This window comes from Ambystoma mexicanum, chromosome 14 (genome assembly GCF_040938575.1).
Source record: "Ambystoma mexicanum isolate Mex_15411 chromosome 14, UKY_AmexF1_1, whole genome shotgun sequence".
NCBI classification, from domain to species: domain Eukaryota; kingdom Metazoa; phylum Chordata; class Amphibia; order Caudata; family Ambystomatidae; genus Ambystoma; species Ambystoma mexicanum.
In genome coordinates this window covers 399,361,065-399,382,716 of record NC_090940.1, presented here as the reverse complement: position 1 = coordinate 399,382,716, position 21,652 = coordinate 399,361,065, and the positions used below count along the sequence as shown (strand labels likewise).

General features: G+C 53.0%; 1 protein-coding gene across 1 annotated transcript in view; it reads left to right on the top strand.

Moving 5' to 3' along the window:
• Nucleotides 1-21,652, top strand: part of PLCB2 (phospholipase C beta 2) — a 1,211,696-nt gene that overhangs the window by 861,153 nt on the left and 328,891 nt on the right. The window contains exon 17 of the mRNA XM_069637528.1: nucleotides 5,379-5,503. Coding sequence (XP_069493629.1) covers nucleotides 5,379-5,503 — 125 coding nt within the window. The remainder of the gene's footprint in view (nucleotides 1-5,378; nucleotides 5,504-21,652) is intronic.

Here is a 21,652-nt window from a genome sequence, read left to right as displayed (position 1 = left end):
TGAGTGAGCACCAGGTGAAGTGCAAAGCAACAGGTGAAGTGAATGTATGTGTATATGTGGTTAAAAATTGATATTGTTAGTCGATTATTGTATGCATTTATAAAAGGTTTCATGGAAAATCATATTGTACTTCTGATATAAAAAAAATCATAAACGGCTACAGGAACAACTGTGTAGACAAGTAATGTATTAAACAGAAATAATATAGAACACCAGTGATGAAATGTGCTTCAATTTGTGAGGTTATATTAAAATGGTATAAGTTAAAAGACCCACTAAAAGTAGCTTCAATGTCTATGAAATGCAGACAAATAATTTCGATCCTAAGCTTTAGGCTTTAAGATTTGCACTAAATGAGTAAATGAGGATATGCCTGTGCGCATCTTTGAGATAGCCTTCAGCATATCTTGGGATTCACAGTCGTACATGGGCATCTCAAAGATGCTCTACAAATGGTCTATTTTGCACTAGTTCTACATTTTGTGAATCAGGTACAAGATAGCAGGTGCAAATCTGTGATGCGCACTGGCCTCTCCTATATTGTGGTACACAAAGGACGGTTGGACGGGGAAAAACAGGGTACTTAGATTAGCAGTATAACTACCACAAGTGGGTGGTGGAGATTGGGAAGTCTGAGATGGACGCTAGATCGGGAGATGTTCTGGCCATCACAATTCTGCGTACACTCGAGTGCCTATATGGCTGAATCTATCACATTTGAACAACCCTTTATGAAAAAATTGTCAGAAATAGAAGCAAATATCCCATTTGTACATAACAACTGCTCAAAAAATCAACTTGAAGCATTATCCGCCTTGGCGAAAAAATGAAACCATAACCATAAAACCGGCAGACAAGGGAGGCGCGATTGTCATTCAGAACACTGCTGATTACACCAAGATGGTAGAAGCCTTAGTAAATGACAACACCAGCTACCATCTTCTCCGCAACGATGCAACAGCTGCCCTACAGGCTACAATAGCACCTCTCATCGAAGAAGGAGAAGCAGAAGGTTATGTGAGCTCAAGAGAAGCGTCTTTCTTGATACCTAAACATCCGAGGACTCCAGCTCAATATGCCTTACCGAAAATACATAAAGGCATTCTCCCCACACCTGGCCGCCAAATTGTTTCAGATATACAATCAATCTTAGAACCCCTCAGCCAATACGTAGACTTTTTCATCAAGGACGAGATTCCTAAAATGAGATTGTATGTAAAAGATTCAACAGCCATGCTTATTCTCCTTGAGTCTCTGCCTTTTGACCCCAAACAAGACTGGCTAGTCACTATTAATAGAGAATCACTCTATACCAGAATTCCACAACAAGAAACCCTTGAAATGCTAAAAGCTCTATTGGACTCAGGCATGGACCTCCTTGGGGTACCATCAAGTTTCATTTTAGCCCTGGCCGAGATAGCATTAACAAGGAACTACTTCATGTTCAATGATCAATTTTTCCAACAAGATTCTGGCACTGCCATTGGTGCGACTATCGCACCCAGCCTGGCAAACCTATATGTCAACTCTTTTGAAGTCCGGCACATCTATCCAGCAACTAATCCGATTCAGGACAAACTGCTTACTTGGTGTCGTTATATCGACGACATCTTTGTCATCTTCAGAGGCACCGAAGAAGACGTTATGGCATTCCACGACTGGATCAATAGACAAAAAATGCATCTCCAGTTTACTATGGAAAAGGACAGGAAACAAACCCATTTCTTAGATTTAGCAGTTGCAGCCTCAGAAGGAGGGCTCATCTGAAAAGTCTACCGAAAAGACACTGATAAAAATGCACTATTGACATATTCTAGCTACCATCCACAATCCTTGAAGGGCAATCTCCCTTTTGGGCAATTTTTAAGCTACAGACGCCTCTGTAGTAGAACTGATGAGTATACCAATCAGGCCAAAATCCTCAAAAAGCGACTAGCCCAACGCGGGTATCCGAAGAAGATCATACATGACACCTACAAAAGGGCCAGACATATACCTCGCTCATGTACACTTGAGCAACATCAAAAACCAACAGAGGACAAAATAATCACAGCTGTATTCAGTTACTCGCCCTCACTCAACAAAATAAAGAAAGGAATCAAATCTATATGGTCAATTTTGAACACAGGCACATCAAATATAGCACCACCGTGTTTTGCACTCAAAAGGAGACGAAAGCTGAGAGACACTCTTGTCAATACAGTACGCCCAGAAGCCGATACAGCACGAGTTACGCAGAATACCTTATTGAACCAAGCCCATCCTATGGGCCATAACTCATGCGGACAATGTTCCATGTGTATACAGACTGCCCGCAGCACTACTATTGACATTGGCTGGACAACTCCATGGGCCCAAAGAACTTTCACAAATTGAAACACAAAAGGAGTAGTGTATATGATTACTTGCCCATGCAATTTACGGTACATTGGAATGACAGCCCGTGAAGTTAAAAAACGAATTATTGAACATAGATCATGCATTAGAACAAAGAAAATAACAGTGCCAATGGTCCCTCATTTTTTGGCAGAAGGCCACACAGCTGAGGCATTCAAATGGACAATTCCCGAAAAGATGAAACGGCCCAAGCGAGGAGGGAATTACCATGCCATGTTGTTCACACAAGAACAGAAGTGGATTTTCCGCCTGAACACATGCAATCGAGGCCTTAACGAAGCGATGCAGTGGCAGGAGCTCGCAGTGCTACAGCACTAAGCTACGCATCTATTTGCTGCACACACCGCATTTAGCTTTGGGATGCTTTACTTCCATCAGATGTGAATTGAATCAACAATGTACCGCATTTACTGTGTGGTTTTCCCACATATGCTGTTTTTCATTTTCATGCTTTTCTCATGTTTTTTTCATACATGGTGTGTTTCTTGTTCACACAGGTTGCGTGACTTTTTCAATAGCACCAACTCATGGGCTTAGGCAACGCCCACCCTTGGACACACAATGATATGCCTGTAACCTGTGACTCTCTTGATCTGTTGTAGCATTGACACCTTACTTAAGCCTACAACATTAACTGATGGATGCAGACCACATCCCTTTCTTTGTGCAGACAAGAACTCGTCTTGATTGCTCGGCTCTCTGCATTTGGCACTAGAAATCAGCTTTGGTGTGCACGCTAGTCCACACATGTGTGAGGGTGCACTCTCTCACCCTTTACCCTCCTTTCCCCTCCTTTCCTCTTTCCCTCCCCCTCCTCCCTCCCTCTCAACAAACTCCCCCCCACCCACTAGCCCTTCCCCTCTCAAAGTCACGGACCATCATGTCCACGGAGGTCAGCTTTTTCGCGCCATTAAGCCTTCCGTCTGCAAGCATATATGTGCGCTGGTCTTTTTCTGACCACAATACCCACCAGCGATCGCTGAGCTGTGGACCCCTCTCACTACATAGGCCCCGCCCCCAGCCGTCACTCGGCCATTACACACCCCTGTCCAATCCACAGACATTGGACCAACCCAGGGCTTACACATCCACCAGCCCTCGCTCCCTATTGAACCCAGCAGTTGCCAAGCCACGCCCCATCAACGCGTCACACGCGGAAGGAGTCTTCCTTCATTTCATTCCGCTCCTTCCGCATTCCGTATCCGACGCCCCTGATCACAGCACCTGCAAGCGCAGCCTGCAGACCCGGTAAGAGTCCTTTTTGCACCAGGATAGTCCAACAATCCTGTTATGCACTTGTTCAGCGGCCCTATACAACTAGCGTTTTTTTCATGTTTACACAGAAGTAGCGCCACAGCATGCATACCTGTGATTCCGATTCTACAGAGATCACTTTTTTTACTACTATGTGGCGATCACGCTCCCCCGCCTACACCAAGGTAGGATGGCCTCATCTCCGGCCCACCCTCTCCAGATCCCTCATATTCCTAGTGATTAACACAGCACCATGCACCCTGAGGAGCCTACCTTCACTGCCAGTGCCATTCCACACGGCCTCGCCTCACGACCCCACCTTCCCCCCGCACTTCCTTCACCCTGGTTTCCTGGGCTAAATGTTCTACAGGCTTATGGTTCAAGCCACCACTCTGGCTATGCTCTAATTCAACAAAGAGCACATGCACGTTTTGATATAGCAAAATAGCAATTGTGACATGATTGTGAATGCTCTGGTATATTCCACTATGTAACATTGCAACTAGAGGTTATTCATGCCCTCCTTGCAATGTTCCATTATATTTCCCAATACAGGATTCTGTGTAGCCTGCTTACGCTGTGTATGCTGTCCTACCTGAGAGTACAGCAAACTATTTGGTCAACATATGAAGAAATCCAATGTCCTGAAGAAGATGGTTCTCAACCACTTTTAATCATTGAAACCGGTCGACCTGACCTGTTGTGGCCCCTCCGCAACACTTTTCGATATCCCCAAGACAAAGAGGGGATACCAAGACATTAAGAACCACAACCCAGCACAAAATGGGTTCCAAGCACCTCAAGTGTGGAAGAATTGATATTGTTTTAAACTTTTTCTTTGTTTAACATTGTTTTATTTAGACAACCGCCCACATGAAAAGGATTTTGAGCCATTCGGGTTAATAAAGCACTTATTTGAAAATCCCCAATGCCCTTACACCATTCATGATCAGTTATAAGGTGCTTGAGTCATCACATTGAGATATGTTTTCCCTCTCTTAGCAACTTAGAACACACCAGGCGATTGCCATTTTATTTTTCCCTTTCCAACAGGCTATTGGTGTCACCATCACAAGTGGGGGATATCCCATCACCCCACAAAAAGAACACCATTCAAAGACTCTTTCCCTCTCATACAAAGCCCCACACTAAGGCTTGTTCACACTCAGGTCACCCCAGATATAATCCCCTTCCTTTTCACCATAGGTAGGGGCAAGGGTGCCTGAGCAGAGGGCCAGAACATCTCCCGATCTAGCGTCCATCTCAGACTTCCCAATCTCCACCACCCACTTGTGGTAGTTATACTGCTGATCTAAGTACCCTGTTTTTCCCCGTCCAACCGTCCTTTGTGTACCATTATAACCCTACGGTTAGGGATGACAATTGTTCCTTTGGCTTAAGGAAGCCTTAATTTGCCCTGTTGTTATTTTTTGCTCTCCTATATTGTTCCAGTAAAACTATATGAGAATCAGGCTTAGAATGTCTGCATTTGAATCAAACCCACGCTTATATTCAATTCAATTGTGTGTATAAAGTGTTGCATTTGCTGCAGCTAAACCTAATGGAAATAAATGGCTACATGATTGGAGTCTCTGCTTTAATAGTTATTTGATTCTTTTATAGTTATGGATATGTGTATCACATGGCGGTAATTAATCGGGTAAAATAATACTACAAGCACCCGTTTCTTGCAAAATACAGTCTTTTTCCTATAGTAAATCATTTAGATACAACAAGAGGCAGATGAGCCGTATCTACCCCAAAGGCACCAGGATGGACTCCTCTAACTACTTGCCTCAGATGTTCTGGAATGCTGGCTGCCAGTTTGTTGCTCTCAACTTTCAAACCATGGGTGAGTATAAAATCTCAGGCTGACTCTTCTAGTCACCAAGAATATATATAGTGTTTCCTCCTCGCTGCTCTGCATGCACAGCAAAAGACCACGACGAGTCGAAAATGGGACCACATGTGTGTGAATCCTCACTATTTTGGGCTGCTTAGAATATTTGGAAGCAAAATGTAACCAATGGATGATCCAAGTGTACTTGTAAATGTTCTAACTGATGTGTACGTTCTTAGGGTAATAACACCTTTAATAGGTCTCTTGCATCTTGCTCTCTTTGTCCAGCATAAGGATCTTAATGCATAGATTTATGTTTTGCTCTTTTTGTGTGATCATTTTATTTCATAATCCTAATTTGACTTGTTCGCAGTCACAGCATATTTTATTGCATCTAGTAATAGACATCATGTTGCTTAGCACCTTATGAGTATAATCCATTCTTTTGTGGGAATGCTGCACTGTGCCAGGTTGCAACCCCATTATCATGTGTTACATGTGATATTTTTTCTCAGTGTGCTTTGTCTTATCCACTCTACATGTGAGCATGTGGTTCATGAAAAACCCTCCATTTTGCGTTTCTTAAGTCAGCCCTGTGTCATGTCTTTGTGTCATGTCTTTGATAGCGCCCTTACTTTACCTCGCTACATACTGATTCCATAGAAAGGAAAAATGAAATGTGCATACCTCTCGTTTCTCTTTTAGCTTGAATCTTAACCTCGCTTTCCTTCTCTTCGCTTAAACACATTACTTCTTTGATATAATCTGTTTATTGATTGCCAATAAAGAACATCTGATATGTACAGCAAGTCAATTCATTGACTATTAATACTTTTGAATTTTTCAAGGCTACATCAAGTACATTATAAATAAAGAGCACACATTATTATCAGGTTTTCGTGAACCGCTTCATGCTAGATTCCTCTTGTTTTTAAGCCCTGTAATAATAAGTGGGATCATGACCTAACTTAATGCTACTCAGTATATCGACATTGGAAGGGTGGAGGCCCAAGCGGGCCCTGCCGGGATGTAAGCTTATGTTGTAAAAGGTGAAAGCAGATGTCTGAGGTGTGCTTAATTCACAAACCTCTATAGCTATAATAGCTTAAAATCAGTTCAAATATTAGTTCAATTATCTCATGCTTTCATTCCCTTCACAATCAACCTCTACACTCCACCATCTGCCCCTTTTAGCACCATCTGTCCCTTTTAACAAAGTGTTCACTGACAGAAGACACTTCTTTGCTGCAGTGCCTGTTTTCAGCAATTGATCCCGCACAAACATTCACCCGCATCATAGGACACAAACCTTTCAAAAGTATTCAAAACCTGGATTAAACCCAGATTCCATTTGGGACTCTGCTGCGTGTATGTGAGAGTGGATTGCAGTGGTACCCACCCTGATCCAGCAATTCCTTTTGCTCTCTTCAGCCAGGCTTGAACTGCTCCTCTCGCATGGTCCTGGCTCTTGAACCAACAACTGACGTCAACATCAACCAATATTCAGTACACTATTTGGCAACCCTTCTAAGACTCTCTCTCTCTCTCTCTCTCTCTCTCTCTCTCTCTCTCTCTCTCTCTCTCTCTCTCTCTCTCTCTCTCTCTCTCTCACACACTCTCAAGCCGATTCATGGAATAATTAGCGCGGCGCAAGTGGCCAAAAACGTGCGAATCGCAGTGGAATAGCGAAAATCGCAGTGGAATAGCGAAAATCGCACGAAAAGCAGCGCACATCGATTCATGGAAGGCCGTGCGCGAGAAAACCATCGGACGTGTGATAAGAAAGTGCGCGGCACACGGTGGCGCACAGGCCATCTAACGGCGTGCGCCAGGCCACAGCGAAAATCGCACAGTCCACAGCGAAAATCGCACATAGCGCGGCGCACGCAACAAAAGTAGGCGGAACACGGGGCGTAACACTCGGAATGGGGAACAACTTGCCAAAATGTGGGCGTCACGGGGGAAGCACAGGGTAAAAGTGCGCGGAACGCCCACACGCTCGCCTACAACACGTATTCATGGAATAGAATAGGGCAAAAAAGCGCACGCTCAAACCAGCGCACAGGCACAAACACGACCGCCACAAGAAAGCAGGCGGTAGCGTCTCTGCGCCTGGAAGAAATGTGCGCTAAAAGGTGCGCCAACAAATAGCACCTATATACAGCCATGATGAATGTCCAATACTGTGGCCCTCCTGGATAAATGACGTACAAAGGGGTACCCACAAACACAGACACGCGCTGAGAGAAAAAATAAACGTGTGCGTGTATACCGGGGTGCGCGGGAAGTTGCACACGCGATATGGCCAGGTACGTGGATTTCAGGGGTGCGCGGGAAGTTCCACACGCGATATGGCCGGGTACGTGGATTTCAGGGGTGCGCGGGAAGTACCACACGCGATTAGTCAGGGTACGTGGATTTCAGGGGTGCGCGGGAAGTCCCACACGCGATTAGGCAGGGTACGTGGATTGCAGGGTTGCGCGGGAAGTTCCACACGCGATATGGCCGGGTACGTGGATTTCAGGGGTGCGCGGGAAGTACCACACGCGATTAGTCAGGGTATGTGGATTTCAGGGGTGCGCGGGAAGTCCCACACGCGATTAGGCAGGGTACGTGGATTGCAGGGTTGCGCGGGAAGTTCCACACGCGATATGGCCGTGTACGTGGATTTCTGGGGTGCGCGGGAAGTTCCACACGCGACATGGCCGTGTACGTGGATTTCAGGGGTGCGCGGGAAGTTCCACACGCGATTAGGCAGTGTACGTGGATTTCAGGGGTGCGCGGGAAGTTGCACACGCGATTAGGCAGGGTACGTGGATTTCAGGGGTGCGCGGGAAGTTCCACACGCGATTAGGCAGGGTACGTGGATTTCAGGGGTGCGCGGGAAGTTCCACACGCGATTAGGCAGGGTACGTGGATTTCAGGGGTGCGCGGGAAGTTCCACACGCGATATGGCCGTGTACGTGGATTTCAGGGTTGCGCGGGAAGTTCCACACGCGATATGGCCGGGTACGTGGATTTCAGGGGTGCGCGGGAAGTTCCACACGCGATATGGCCGTGTACGTGGATTTCAGGGTTGCGCGGGAAGTTCCACACGCGGTATGGCCGGGTACGTGGATTTCAGGGTTGCGCGGGAAGTTCCACACGCGATATGGCCGGGTACGTGGATATCAGGGGTGCGCGGGAAGTTCCACACGCGATTAGTCAGGGTACGTGGATTGCAGGGGTGCGCGGGAAGTTCCACACGCGATATGGCCGGGTACGTGGATTTCAGGGGTGCGCGGGAAGTTCCACACGCGATATGGCCGGGTACGTGGATATCAGGGGTGCGCGGGAAGTTCCACACGCGATTAGTCAGGGTACGTGGATTGCAGGGGTGCGCGGGAAGTTCCACACGCGATTTGGCTGTGTGCTCCCAGGCATTACCTGTACACCCTCCACGGCCCCTGCAGGCAGCACACACCACAGGGGACTACCCTGCACACCTGCTCATGTCTCCCACCACCCCCACCCCCCAGCAGTGCAGGGGCACCCTCCACCAGGCCCCCACCCATGTCTCCCACCACCCCCACCCTCCCGCCACCAGGGGTACCCTCCACCAGGCCCCCACCCATGTCTCCCACCACCCCCACCCCCCAGCAGTGCAGGGGCACCCTCCACCAGGCCCCCACTCATGTCTCCCACCACCCCGACCCCCCCGCCACCAGGGGCAGCCTCCACCAGGCCCCCACCCATGTCTCCCACCACCCCCACCCCCCAGCAGTGCAGGGGCACCCACTACCAGGCCCCCACCCATGTCTCCCACCACCCCCACCCTCCCGCCACCAGGGGTACCCTCCACCAGGCCCCCACCCATGTCTCCCACCACCCCCACCCCCCAGCAGTGCAGGTGCACCCTCCACCAGGCCCCCACCCATGTCTCCCACCACCCCCACCCTCCCGCCACCAGGGGTACCCTCCACCAGGCCCCCACCCATGTCTCCCACCACCCCCACCCCCCAGCAGTGCAGGGGCACCCACTACCAGGCCCACACCCATGTCTCCCACCACCCCCACCCCCCAGCAGTGCAGGGGCACCCTCCACCAGGCCCCCACCCATGTCTCCCACCACCCCCACCCCCCCGCCACCAGGGGCTGCCTCCACCAGGCCCCCACCCATATCTCCCACCACCCCCACCCCCCCGCCACCAGGGGCAGCCTCCACCAGGCCCCCACCCATGTCTCCCACCACCCCCACCCCCCCGCCACCAGGGGCAGCCTCCACCAGGCCCCCACTCATGTCCCCAATCACCCCCACCCCCCAGCAGTGCAGGGGCAGCCTCCACCAGGCCCCCACCCATGTCTCCCACCACCCCCACCCTCCCGCCACCAGGGGCACCCTCCACCAGGCCCCCACCCATGTCTCCCACCACCCCCACCCCCCCGCCACCAGGGGCAGCCTCCACCAGGCCCCCACTCATGTCCCCAATCACCCCCACCCCCCAGCAGTGCAGGGGCAGCCTCCACCAGGCCCCCACTCATGTCCCCTATCACCCCCACCCCCCAGCAGTGCAGGGGCAGCCTCCACCAGGCCCCCACTCATGTCCCCAATCACCCCCACCCCCCAGCAGTGCAGGGGCACCCTCCACCAGGCCCCCACCCATGTCTCCCACCACCCCCACCCTCCCGCCACCAGGGGCAGCCTCCACCAGGCCCCCACCCATGTCTCCCACCACCCCCAACCCCCAGCACTGTGGGGAACCTGCCAGCAGGCCCCCACCCATGTCCAACCCATGTCTCCCACCACCCCCACCCCCCAGCAGTGCAGGGGCACCCTCCACCAGGTCCCCACTCATGTCCCCAATCACCCCCACCCCCCAGCAGTGCAGGGGCAGCCTCCACCAGGCCCCCACTCATGTCCCCAATCACCCCCACCCCCCAGCAGTGCAGGGGCAGCCTCCACCAGGCCCCCACTCATGTCCCCAATCACCCCCACCCCCCGGCAGTGCAGGGGCACCCTCCACCAGGCCCCCACCCATGTCTCCCACCACCCCCACCCTCCCGCCACCAGGGGTACCCTCCACCAGGCCCCCACCCATGTCTCCCACCACCCCCACCCCCCAGCAGTGCAGGGGCAGCCTCCACCAGGCCCCCACCCATGTCTCCCACCACCCCCACCCTCCCGCCACCAGGGGTACCCTCCACCAGGCCCCCACCCATGTCCCCTATCACCCCCACCCCCCCGTCACCAGGGGCAGCCTCCACCAGGCCCCCACTCATGTCTCCCACCACCCCCACCTTCCCGCCACCAGGGGCAGCCTCCACCAGGCCCCCACTCATGTCCCCTATCACCCCCACCCCCCAGCAGTGCAGGGGCACCCTCCACCAGGCCCCCACCCATGTCTCCCACCACCCCCAACCCCTAGCACTGTGGTGAACCTGCCAGCAGGCCCCCACACATGTCCCCCTGGCCCCAGGTCCTGACGATACACAATCATGGCAGTAATGGCCAGCATACCCAGCACAAACACCCAGGCAAGGATTGCATCCACCCACATAGTGAATGCAATCACATGACACAACCCCAATGGCAAGTATGCAAAAGAACACATGTCCGTCACACACACATACACAAAGGGTGCAAGTGAATGTCAAAACCCATATCATGACATGTAAGAAACCAATGAGAAAATAACACAAGTGTAAGAAAATATAAAAAATGTATTAAATAACAAAAATAAGTTAACTTTTCAAACATACAACTATGTGGCTAAGTAAAGAAATGGTCCATGTCCGAGAACAAAAGTGATAAACAAGAAAACAAAGGAATGAAAAAAATATAAAATTTGTCCAAAGCAATATCATGTAGTAGGAAATTAATGAAAAACCATTACGTCATGGTGAAAACAATAAGAAATTAAAAAAATGTATCTCCCAAAAAAACAAACTATATACAGGAATGTACCAGGGACAATGAGCCCAACACCATAAATGAAACCTACTACTAACTAATGAAAAATATATGTACAAAAAAGTGGCCATTGTCCGAGCGGTCCAAAATAATAAAAAAAAATAAAGGAAACCTAGCACTAACTAACTAAATAACTATATACAAAGGCAGCGGGCAAGTCCTGCGGCTCACTTGGTGATGTTGCTGGCCAGGGCATCATCGAACTCCATGTCGATGTCCTGGAGGCGGGACTCTGTCCTGGCCCCGAGGTCTCGCAGGGACAACCCCATGTCCACCTCAAACTCCCTGCGAGCTTCCTCGAGGCACTCAGCCCGCCTCAATGCCCGACGCATGGAGAACTCCGCCCTGACCATGCCGAGCCGCTCCTCTTCCGCCCGCTGCCGCTCCGCACCTATCCGCTGGCCAAACTCCTCCCACACGGAAGACACCACCATCCCAGGGTTGCCCTGCCCTCCGGCCGATGCCTGCCCCTCTGCTCTTGATGGCCCCGAGCCATGATGCCTCCCACGTCGAGCCCGCTGCTGCCTCCGACGCCACTACCTCTGCCAGCACGACGGCATCCAGGCTGATGGAAACCACCGACGCCGTCGTGCAGGTGCCCTGCCCGATGATGCCGTCACATCTTCCATCTGCTGGGGTCCACTTGCTGTGTTGTCCACCCCTGCTGGACCTCCGACTCCCAACTGTGGCAGGGATGGGATCCCCACCGAGCTGGCTGCATTGGTCGGGGCAGGTCCACAGGGGGCCCTGGTGGCATCTGGGCCGGAAGACGGCAAGGAGAACGACCGGTGGATAGCCTGCACAGAGGAGGAGAGGGCCGTCAGATTGCCAACACATGCAGGAAACCCCCGAACATGGCCGATCCCAATTGGGCCACGTCGGCACGGTGCACTTCGTGATGACGTGCGTGCTCCTCCCGGGAAGCACGCACGGCATCACGAATCACAGCCGTGCGCATCGCGACCCCAATCAGGACCTTCTCCACGCGGCCAGGGGTTCCCACGTCCGTAGGTGGAGGGGAGTCAGGTGACATGGACATCCCCTCTACCTGCGGACGGGCCTGGGACGGGGCATCCCTGCTGGTGCATGGTGGTGCACTCACAGGGTCAGGGACAGCGACATGCACAGGCCCCTCCACGGTGACCTGTGCTGCCTCCTGGCCCTGGCCCTGGACTGCAACACTTGCACCAGCAGGGATGCTCCCACCAGGCCCCATGTGTGCACCAGTGTCGGCCTCCTCCTCCTCTGTGCAAACCACCAACCTGGATGGCTCCTCACCGTCTCCCGTCGTAGCAGGCCCCTGTGGGGGCTCACCCACCCCTTCCGCTGCAGCCGTGGGGGCATCCCCGCCGCCTTGCTCCACAGCGCCGTCTCCGCCCTCTTCTTCACTAGCCGCTGCGTAGAGGGAGACAAAGGACACAAGCATCAGGCTACTGTACAATGGTCCCCTAGACAGGAAGCAATAGCAGATGAGCACCACTGTCAAAGTACACTTCCATCATGTCCCTCCACAACACATGGGTCAGTCCAGGCAAAACACACACAGTAACAGGCATGGTGCATGCCATGGACATTTCCATGCATGTCCAATGGACTATTGAAACATTCAATGATATGTAACTCACATGCATCATGGCTCATGCATATCACATGCACACACTTCGCCTCAGTCACATCCATCTGGCCCCAAACACACCAAACACAGGGGAAACAAGGGTAAGTTGGGTGCGTCACTGAATCTGTGCATTGTCACACACATGTGTCATGCATCCATGGCATGCACAAGTCACAGACACACAGGTCAGGCACACAGACATGGCTACCATATATGTACCTGGCATCAGCACCCATCCTTCACCCCCATCCTTGTCCAGGTACAGAGACTGGCATGCTCTCATGTCCGAAATCTGCATAGGGCTCCCCATGCCGCATTTCAACACATGCAACAACCATGTGGGTCACACATCACTGGTCGCACATGCATTACCATGATGTCCCTGCACACATACATGCATACATGGCCCATGGCACACATACAGGCAAGTATCATAGAACCAGCACACCGCAACATGCCCTGTCTCACACAGTAATGCTTGGACACTTACCGCACAACTCCAGACGGGCCTCCCTCTCAAGGACCTGGGCGTGGAGCGCTGGGCGTACGCGTTCCAGGACCCTCTTCTGGATGGAACTCATGCGGCCCCGGCCCCCCTCCACGAGGCGCCGGGCCTTCACAAGGGTCCTGGACCTCAAGTCCTCCCAGCGCTTCTTGATCTTCTGGACGTTGCGGGTTGCCACCCCCTCCGCGTTGATGGCAACCACACAGTCGGCCCAGATCCTCTCCCGTCCTTCCTTGCTGGCGCGGGACGATCCAAAGAGGGCATCATACTGCCCCAGGACATGCTCCACCAGGACACCAACTTCGGTGGCAGTGAAGCTGGTGCCCCTCTGCCCCTCTGGCCTGGGGTTGCCACTGGTGCCAGATGTGGAAGTGCCCGACATGGCAACCCCAGAGGCAGGTGTGGGTGGGCAACTGGGTCCTGGGGCTGGGCTGTGGAGCGATGTAATCCCAGTCGGGAGTCTTCAGTTCCAGCAGGGGTGGACACAGCAACTGGACCCCTGCAGATGGCTGATGTGCAGGCACCAAATGGCAGGGCACGGTGGCAGCAGGCGGGCAGGCAGGCAGGCAGCAGCAGATGGCACGTGGGAGGCTGCTCGGGGCACTGGGGGGCAGTAACTCGGCCTTCTGGGCAGGAGCGTGGTCTTCCGTGTGTTTTCGGGTGGCCAGCTTGATACGGAGTGATTTGGCACGTGAAATTCCTGCACGTCAGCGTGAAATCCGAGGAAAGGCCCTTAGCGCGTAAGCGCGTCAGCATGCATACGCGATTCTATTGGACCAGAGTCCCTCAGCGCGTAAGCGCGTCTGACGTGACCCGCACGGGTGTTCCCCACTCAGCACGTGATGACGGAGCACACGTGGAAATACTGCACGTCAGAGTGTCATCGCGTGTAATTGGACAAAAGTGCGCGTACACGCGATTGGCCTATGTACGTGTATTTCAGGGGTGCGTCATCGCGTGTAATTGGACAAAAGTGCGCGTACACGCGATTGGCCTATGTACGTGTATTTCAGGGGTGCGTCATCGCGTGTAATTGGACAAAAGTGCGCGTACACGCGATTGGCCTATGTACGTGTATTTCAGGGGTGCGTCATCGCGTGTAATTGGACAAAAGTGCGCGTACACGCGATTGGCCTATGTACGTGTATTTCAGGGGTGCGCGGGCACTTCCACACGCAAGTACGTCAGCGCACTTGATCCCGTGCTGCGTGGGAATTTCCACACGCTATTGGACTGGGAACTAGATTCCAGGGGTGCGCGGGTCACACGCTCGCCTAGAACACGCGCAAAGCATTAATTTGCGCACTTTTCAAATAACAAGCCAGATGCCAGGATGAACATACCGTTCCTAGCAGCAGTGGCAGTGGGCTACCAAAGGAGGAGGAGGAGGAGAGTCAGGGCCAGAATATTCACACCCAGAACCAGCCTTTTCGGGATGCCTGATGACCAGGTGTATGGAAGGTACAGGTTTCCACCACACATAATACTGGACCTGGTGAGTGAGTGGGAGGATGACCTCACATCACCCACCCTGTGCTCCCAAGCTCTCAGCCCCCTGGAGAAGGTCCTCAATGTACTGCACGTCTTAGCCACTGGATCATTTCAGCGGACAAGTGCCATAGTGGGTGGGGTGTCACAGGCCACCCAGTCACGCTGCCTACACCAGGTCTTGGACATCATCACTGCACGCCCATCAGTCCGCAGGCACATATACCTGCCCAGAACACCTGCTGAAAGGCATGCTGCCGCCCTGGATTTTTACGGTGTGGCACGATTCCCCAAAGTGCTAGGTGCCATCGACTGCACCCATGTGGCTCTACGTCCCCCCAGGGCATCTGAGCACATCTATAGGAACCGCAAGCACTGGCATTCCATCAACGTGCAGGTAGTATGTAATGCCAAGGGAATCATCACCTCAGTATATGCCAACTATCCCAGGTCCACCTACGACAGCTTCATTTACCGAATGTCCACCCTATGCCGGGACATAGATGCTGGGCGGCATGGCGATACATGGCTTCTTGGTGAGTATGTATGCCACTGCACATGCATGCATGTTGGATACTGAGCAAGGTCACAACCCCACCAATGATACCAATCACCACCTCCACAGGGGACAGTGCCTACCCTCTCAGCCCCCACATGATGACGCCAATTCGGAACCCCACCACGCCACCCGAGGTAAGATATAACACAGCCCACATTACAACCCGGGGCATAGTGGAGCGCACATTCGGAGTGCTAAAGTCACGCTTTCGCTTCCTTGACCGTTCTGGCGGGCAGCTGTTATACGCTCCCCCAGTAGTGTGCAGGATCATAGTGGCAGCATGTGTCCTGCACAACGTTGCAACACGCCGGGGCCTGCCCGTGGACATGGTGGTGGCCCCACATCCCCAACCACATGCACAGCCGCTGCGCATGGGAGGGGAAAGGGCACGAGGGGAGGCAACCCGTACACAGCTAGTGGCTAATTACTTCACATAGTATACACTCCCCTGTGGAGTGCACACTGGCCTGGCACATTCCATCTGACAATCAATGATGACTCAACCTGACACTGATCCTGGATGTCTGGATGTCTGGAGATTCAACCGTGAAAAGCATATCAGCCTGAGATTGCCAGTGTTACAATGTGTGCATCCCTACCCACACACAACACCAATGCAGTTTTGTGAAGAAACACATTCAAGCAGCCAAAATGAATACCCACTGGCTAAATGCAACAAGAGGACAGTGCCATGTCACCCAACCCATCCCCAGCACCGCCACACAACACACCGTGCCATGTCATGCTATGTGCAGGTAAACAAAGTAATCCCCACATCATGACAAGTGTTGCGATGTACAGTGTCCCCAATTGAAACTTCCTGCACTTGAAATGCTCACTGTAATGCAGGACAAACAACAAACTTGAGCACGTACTACCATTAACATGACTTCAGTAATGTAATAGATCAGTTGTCTCACCACCTGGATATGCCTGCACTCCCACCACTTCCAACTGAACAGTGTTGGTGCCATGTAGAGTTGTAGGTGCACTGCTGCCAACAAGGACCCCATCTCCAGACTAGAGGGCCTTGTGTAGACATGAGGAAGGGACCTGCAAATTGGGAGGCAGACACAGATGATGAGTTACACATCAATGCAACATGCAGTGTACAACACAACAGCAATATGCACTAGGAATGTATACACAGTATTGACTAGACTACCCACACATGTAGTGGGAGTCCAATGTCACCATGTACTTCAATGTCACTTGGGCACACCCTTTGCAAGCCCATGGAAACGGGAAGCAGGAGGGGTGTGTGTGACTCAAACCCAGGCATCTGAACCTAATACATGACAAGCCTGCATGTGCCCAGCCACAATGCAGCGTATGCCCACAGGAACCACGGAAGCCAACAAATTGTCCCAAAAAAATTTGGGAAAAATATAAAAATAAAAATAAAAAAAAATCAAAAATGGCCATTAAAGGGCCCGGGGGGGTTGGGGAGGCCACCCAGGAGGTCCGAGGTCAGGGTGCACACCAGAAACCACCTGTGTGGATCCTGGGAAAAAAAACACCTCCATGGGCTCATGGCCCACACGGCTACCCTATTGTGGGAGTATCACTGCTGTCGCTATTATCACCCTGTGCAGCTGCATCCGGAGGTGGTTGCACTATGGGAGGCAGCCCACGCAAGGCCCTACTCTGTTCCTCCATGGCTGTAAGCATGCGGGTGTGGTAGGTCTCGTTCTGGAGGATGAGTGTGCGGAGGTCCCCATGCAACAACTCACGGGATGCCCGGACCTCCGCCCTCGTTGCTTGCATCTCAGCTGAGAGCGTAAGGGTGAGACGCTCCAGCTGCTGTTCTGTCCTTTGGTGTGTTGAAGCCTCTAGCTCAACAAGAGTCGTCCTGAGTTGATGTAGCTCCTGCCTCAGGGCTTCCCTGTGGCCCTGGGACTCTATGGAGATGGCCTCCTGCAGAGTCGCCAGTGCCGCCCGCCTGTCCCTGTTGGACGCCAACATGTCCTCCCTGTGTGACTGGCAGATGGAGTCGGTTGCCTGCTCTAGTCGCTCCATCAGCCTTTCAGGGGGGACAATGGAAGTGGCCACCCTATCCATGGCCTGAGCCATCATCTCGGATGATGCTGCCTGTTGGGTAGCCATACCGTAAATGGATTGCTCCCATGCGGTATTGCCAGGTGGCGTACGGCCACCACGTCGGCGGGCACCACACCTGTCTGGGGCAAGGCGGACTGCGCCTTGCTGTGCCGGCACTGCCTGAGGCTGCAGGACTGCATTCCCCCTCTGATCTGCTGGCCCAGGAACAGGATCAGATGTCGCGGAGTGTGACCCTGCATCCGTAACCACCAAAGGCCTAGCTGCCAACACTGACATCCCCATTGAGGGTTCTGACCCTGGTGCAGGTGGGTGGGACAGAACAGATTCCCTCCCTGGAACACTCACCTGCGACGGCACGTAGGTCTCATCATCCGAATCAACAGCTGAGTACAGCTCGGGGGAGGTGCAGCCAGAGACACCCCTTGAGAGCACGACCTGCAGCACTTGTGGGTTTTCACCCACCAGCACACCACGTCCCTCACTGGTGGTTGGTCGGCCCTCGGAACCCTCCTGGCTCTGCACCATCTCCACAACCCCAGCAGTATCAGGTGCGTCTTCCCCTGCAATGACATAATGACAAAGAAATGGAAACCCGCATTAGCACCATGGCACACAATGAGGGCTGAGAAGCAAGAGAACCAGTACTTGATTGACACATGTCCCACATGACTAAGACCCTCCCATGCATGCACCCTCACTGCGTATGAAGGGCAGGCAAATGGCACACACTCATTACACAAAGATGGAAGTTGAACACATTTCATGCATGCTGCCTGGCAGTGGCATCACACATTGCCCTGTGATTGCCAGGTGACACACACATGCCATCACACAGATGGCATGTGCCATTGCTATTGAGTGTAGATGGAGAGGAGGGCAGCACTTATTCATTCTGTCCAGTTCCCACATGCAATAGCTTTTCTAATTCAAACAGGTCTGCTTTATCACCTGGAGCTGGCAGTCCAATATGGTCCAATTGCACAGGGACATGTGTGAACATATGATATCCAGGTAACAAAGTAACTCCACTTTACCATGGCCATGCCATACATGTGACTAGAGGACTGAGGAATGCCTAGTATAAGTGGTGGAATGCATACAATCTGTCTGATTGAACATAGGAAAATAAGCAACAATGTTGTGGCAAGGTGACACTTCAAGGCCAACTTGGGTGCTGTTGGCCTAGATGTCTACTGTTGGCAGAAGGGATACTGCAATGGCAAAATGCAGCTGCGCAGGATGTATTGCATGAAGCACATGGCTGACCCATTCGACTCAGGCGCACACACTCTCACCTGGCACACAAACAGATGCCCTCACACACACACCATGCACATGGATGACACACACATGCATGTGCACTCACCGGACAATGCCTCGTAATCAGGCAGATCTCCCACGCCTTGGATCTGTTCCTCCGTGACGTAGGTCCCAGCGACTGACTCATGTGGAGTGAGTTCCATGTCTTCTACTGGAGACCCACCTCCAGTCACTAGAGTTGCGGCATGACTTGAGGCCAGCTTCTTCTTTGCCCTGCGCTTTAGGTCATTCCAGCGCTTGTAGCAATCATTGGCTGTGCGCCTCACGATTCCAAGGGCACTTACGATGTCCGCAACGGTCTGCCAGTGTGCCTGGCGTTGTGCAGGTGTGGTCTTGGATCCTGCAACAATGACCATCTCGTTATCATGTCCGGACACATACTGGACAAGTGCATTCAGTTCGTCATCCGTGAAGCTGGGCTTCCTCGACGGACCGGACTGTGTAGCCGTGTCTGGGGCATCAGCCTGTGCCGGACGAGCACTCTTCCTCTTCCGCTTGGAAGGTGGTGGTGATCCTGAGTGTCCTGCGCCGCTCTGGACACTAGGGGCAGGAGCCCTGGTGGGCTCTGTATCAGGTGTGTGGGATTGCACACTCAGCATGGGAGTTGGTGCAGGCATTGGCTCAAGTGTAATGGTGTCATGGGGAATGTCAGCAGAATGGACTAGGACGGACACTGTCCTGGCTGGGTGTGTGAGAGCTGGGGTGGATGGAGCCGCAGCTGCCCCTGCAGCCTCTCCGCCCTGCCTACTTGGGGCAGCAGATGACCTTGCTGCCCCAGATCCACGTGGCATGATAGCATCAACGTGCACCAGCGCACGTGTCGTAGCCCTGCTGACCTGGAAGTCAGCCATGGAGTCAGCCAGGTCTGGTGCCACAATGGGCTGGTCCAACAAGGGCTGAGCATGGATGGTGTCAGCCACTTCAGCCTCAACGGGAGGGGGGGAGGGGGGAGGGGGGGGGGGTGATGGGTGCCCTTGACTGGTCCTCCACACATGGGGGGACAGGCTCACCCTGAAAGTTACGACCACGTCCCCTACCGGATCCACCACGGCCACCACTTGTGGCTCTTCCACCTTTGCCACCCTTACGGAATCCTCGCCTCCCAGCCATGGAACTGATATTAATGTGCGTATGGGAGTGGCTGTAGACAATTGTCCTGGGCAATTGGGGGTCAAAGGGGTTGGGTACCAGATGGTAATTGTACCCTAGTGCTCTAGCACGGCTGATTGTAACCCCTGGGGAAAGATGACGGGTCACGCAACGCACAGGAGGCCCAAAAAAGGGAGATGACGTGCACGCAACCCCTCCTAGACCACGTGTGCAGAAATAAAAACCTGCACTACGCTGTGGCACCCAGTAACACAAGAATGAACGTATGCGTGTCACACGCAGCCTAGAATGACCTCTGAAGGGGTAGGCTACACACGGGGCAAGCACAGAAGTTAGATACGTGCGTGACTCACCGTCTGCCAGGTAAAAGAGCGTGAAAAATGAGCGCTTTTGGTTGGCAATACCCCCGCCAAAAGAAGATGTGTACGCTGTCTGAGAAGACAGGACAACAGTAGAAGGGGACACTGTTTGAGGGAACAGGCCCAGGTAAACCAGTACAAGAGAAAAAAGAGAAAAAGCTGTCAGAGGTAACAGGGAGTACGAACTGGAAACGCCGTGAAGTAAATCGCGTGTGAAACGACAAGAAGTACAGAATTCACCCACTCGCTCTCCACGAAAAGCACGTACAAGGAAATGGTGTTCTACACGTACCTTATATACAGGCCCACACGTACAGCGTCACTTACGCGGCGTGTACGTTCACCAATCACACGCTTTGTCACTCCTGCGTGTAGATCCATTTTCACCAATCACACGCTTTGTCACTTCTGCGTGTAGATCCATTTTCTCCAATCACACGCTTTGTCACTTCTGCGTGTAGATCCATTTTCTCCAATCACACGCTTTGTCACTTCTGCGTGTAGATCCATTTTCACCAATCACACGCTTTGACACTGGGACGTGTCACGCAACATTTTCCTGCACGTGCAGGTGACTATAGGCGCGCATATGCTGGTGACGGGTTTACGCGCAAAGGGCCTTTCCTCGATTCACACGCTGACGTGTGGGATTTTCACGTGCAGAATCACTCCCTATCAGGCTGTCCACGCGTTCACACACGAAAGACCACGCTCCTGGACAGGAGGCCAAATTACTGCCCCCCAGAGCCCTGAGCACGCTCCCACCTGCCATCTGCGGCTGCCTGACTGCCTGCTGGCCACGTGCCCCACAGTGCTGGTGGGTGGGGGTGGTGGGAGACATGAGTGGGGGCCTGGTGGAGGCTGCCCCTGGTGGCGGGAGGGTGGGGGTGGTGGGAGACATGGGTGGGGGCCTGGTGGAGGGTACCCCTGGTGGCGGGAGGGTGGGGGTGATTGGGGACATGAGTGGGGGCCTGGTGGAGGCTGCCCTGCACTGCTGGGGGGTGGGGGTGATTGGGGACATGAGTGGGGGCCTGGTGGAGGCTGCCCCTGCACTGCTGGGGGTGGGGGTGATTGGGGACATGAGTGGGGGCCTGGTGGAGGCTGCCCCTGGTGGCGGGAGGGTGGGGGTGGTGGGAGACATGGGTGGGGGCCTGGTGGAGGGTGCCCCTGCACTGCTGGGGGGTGGGGGTGATT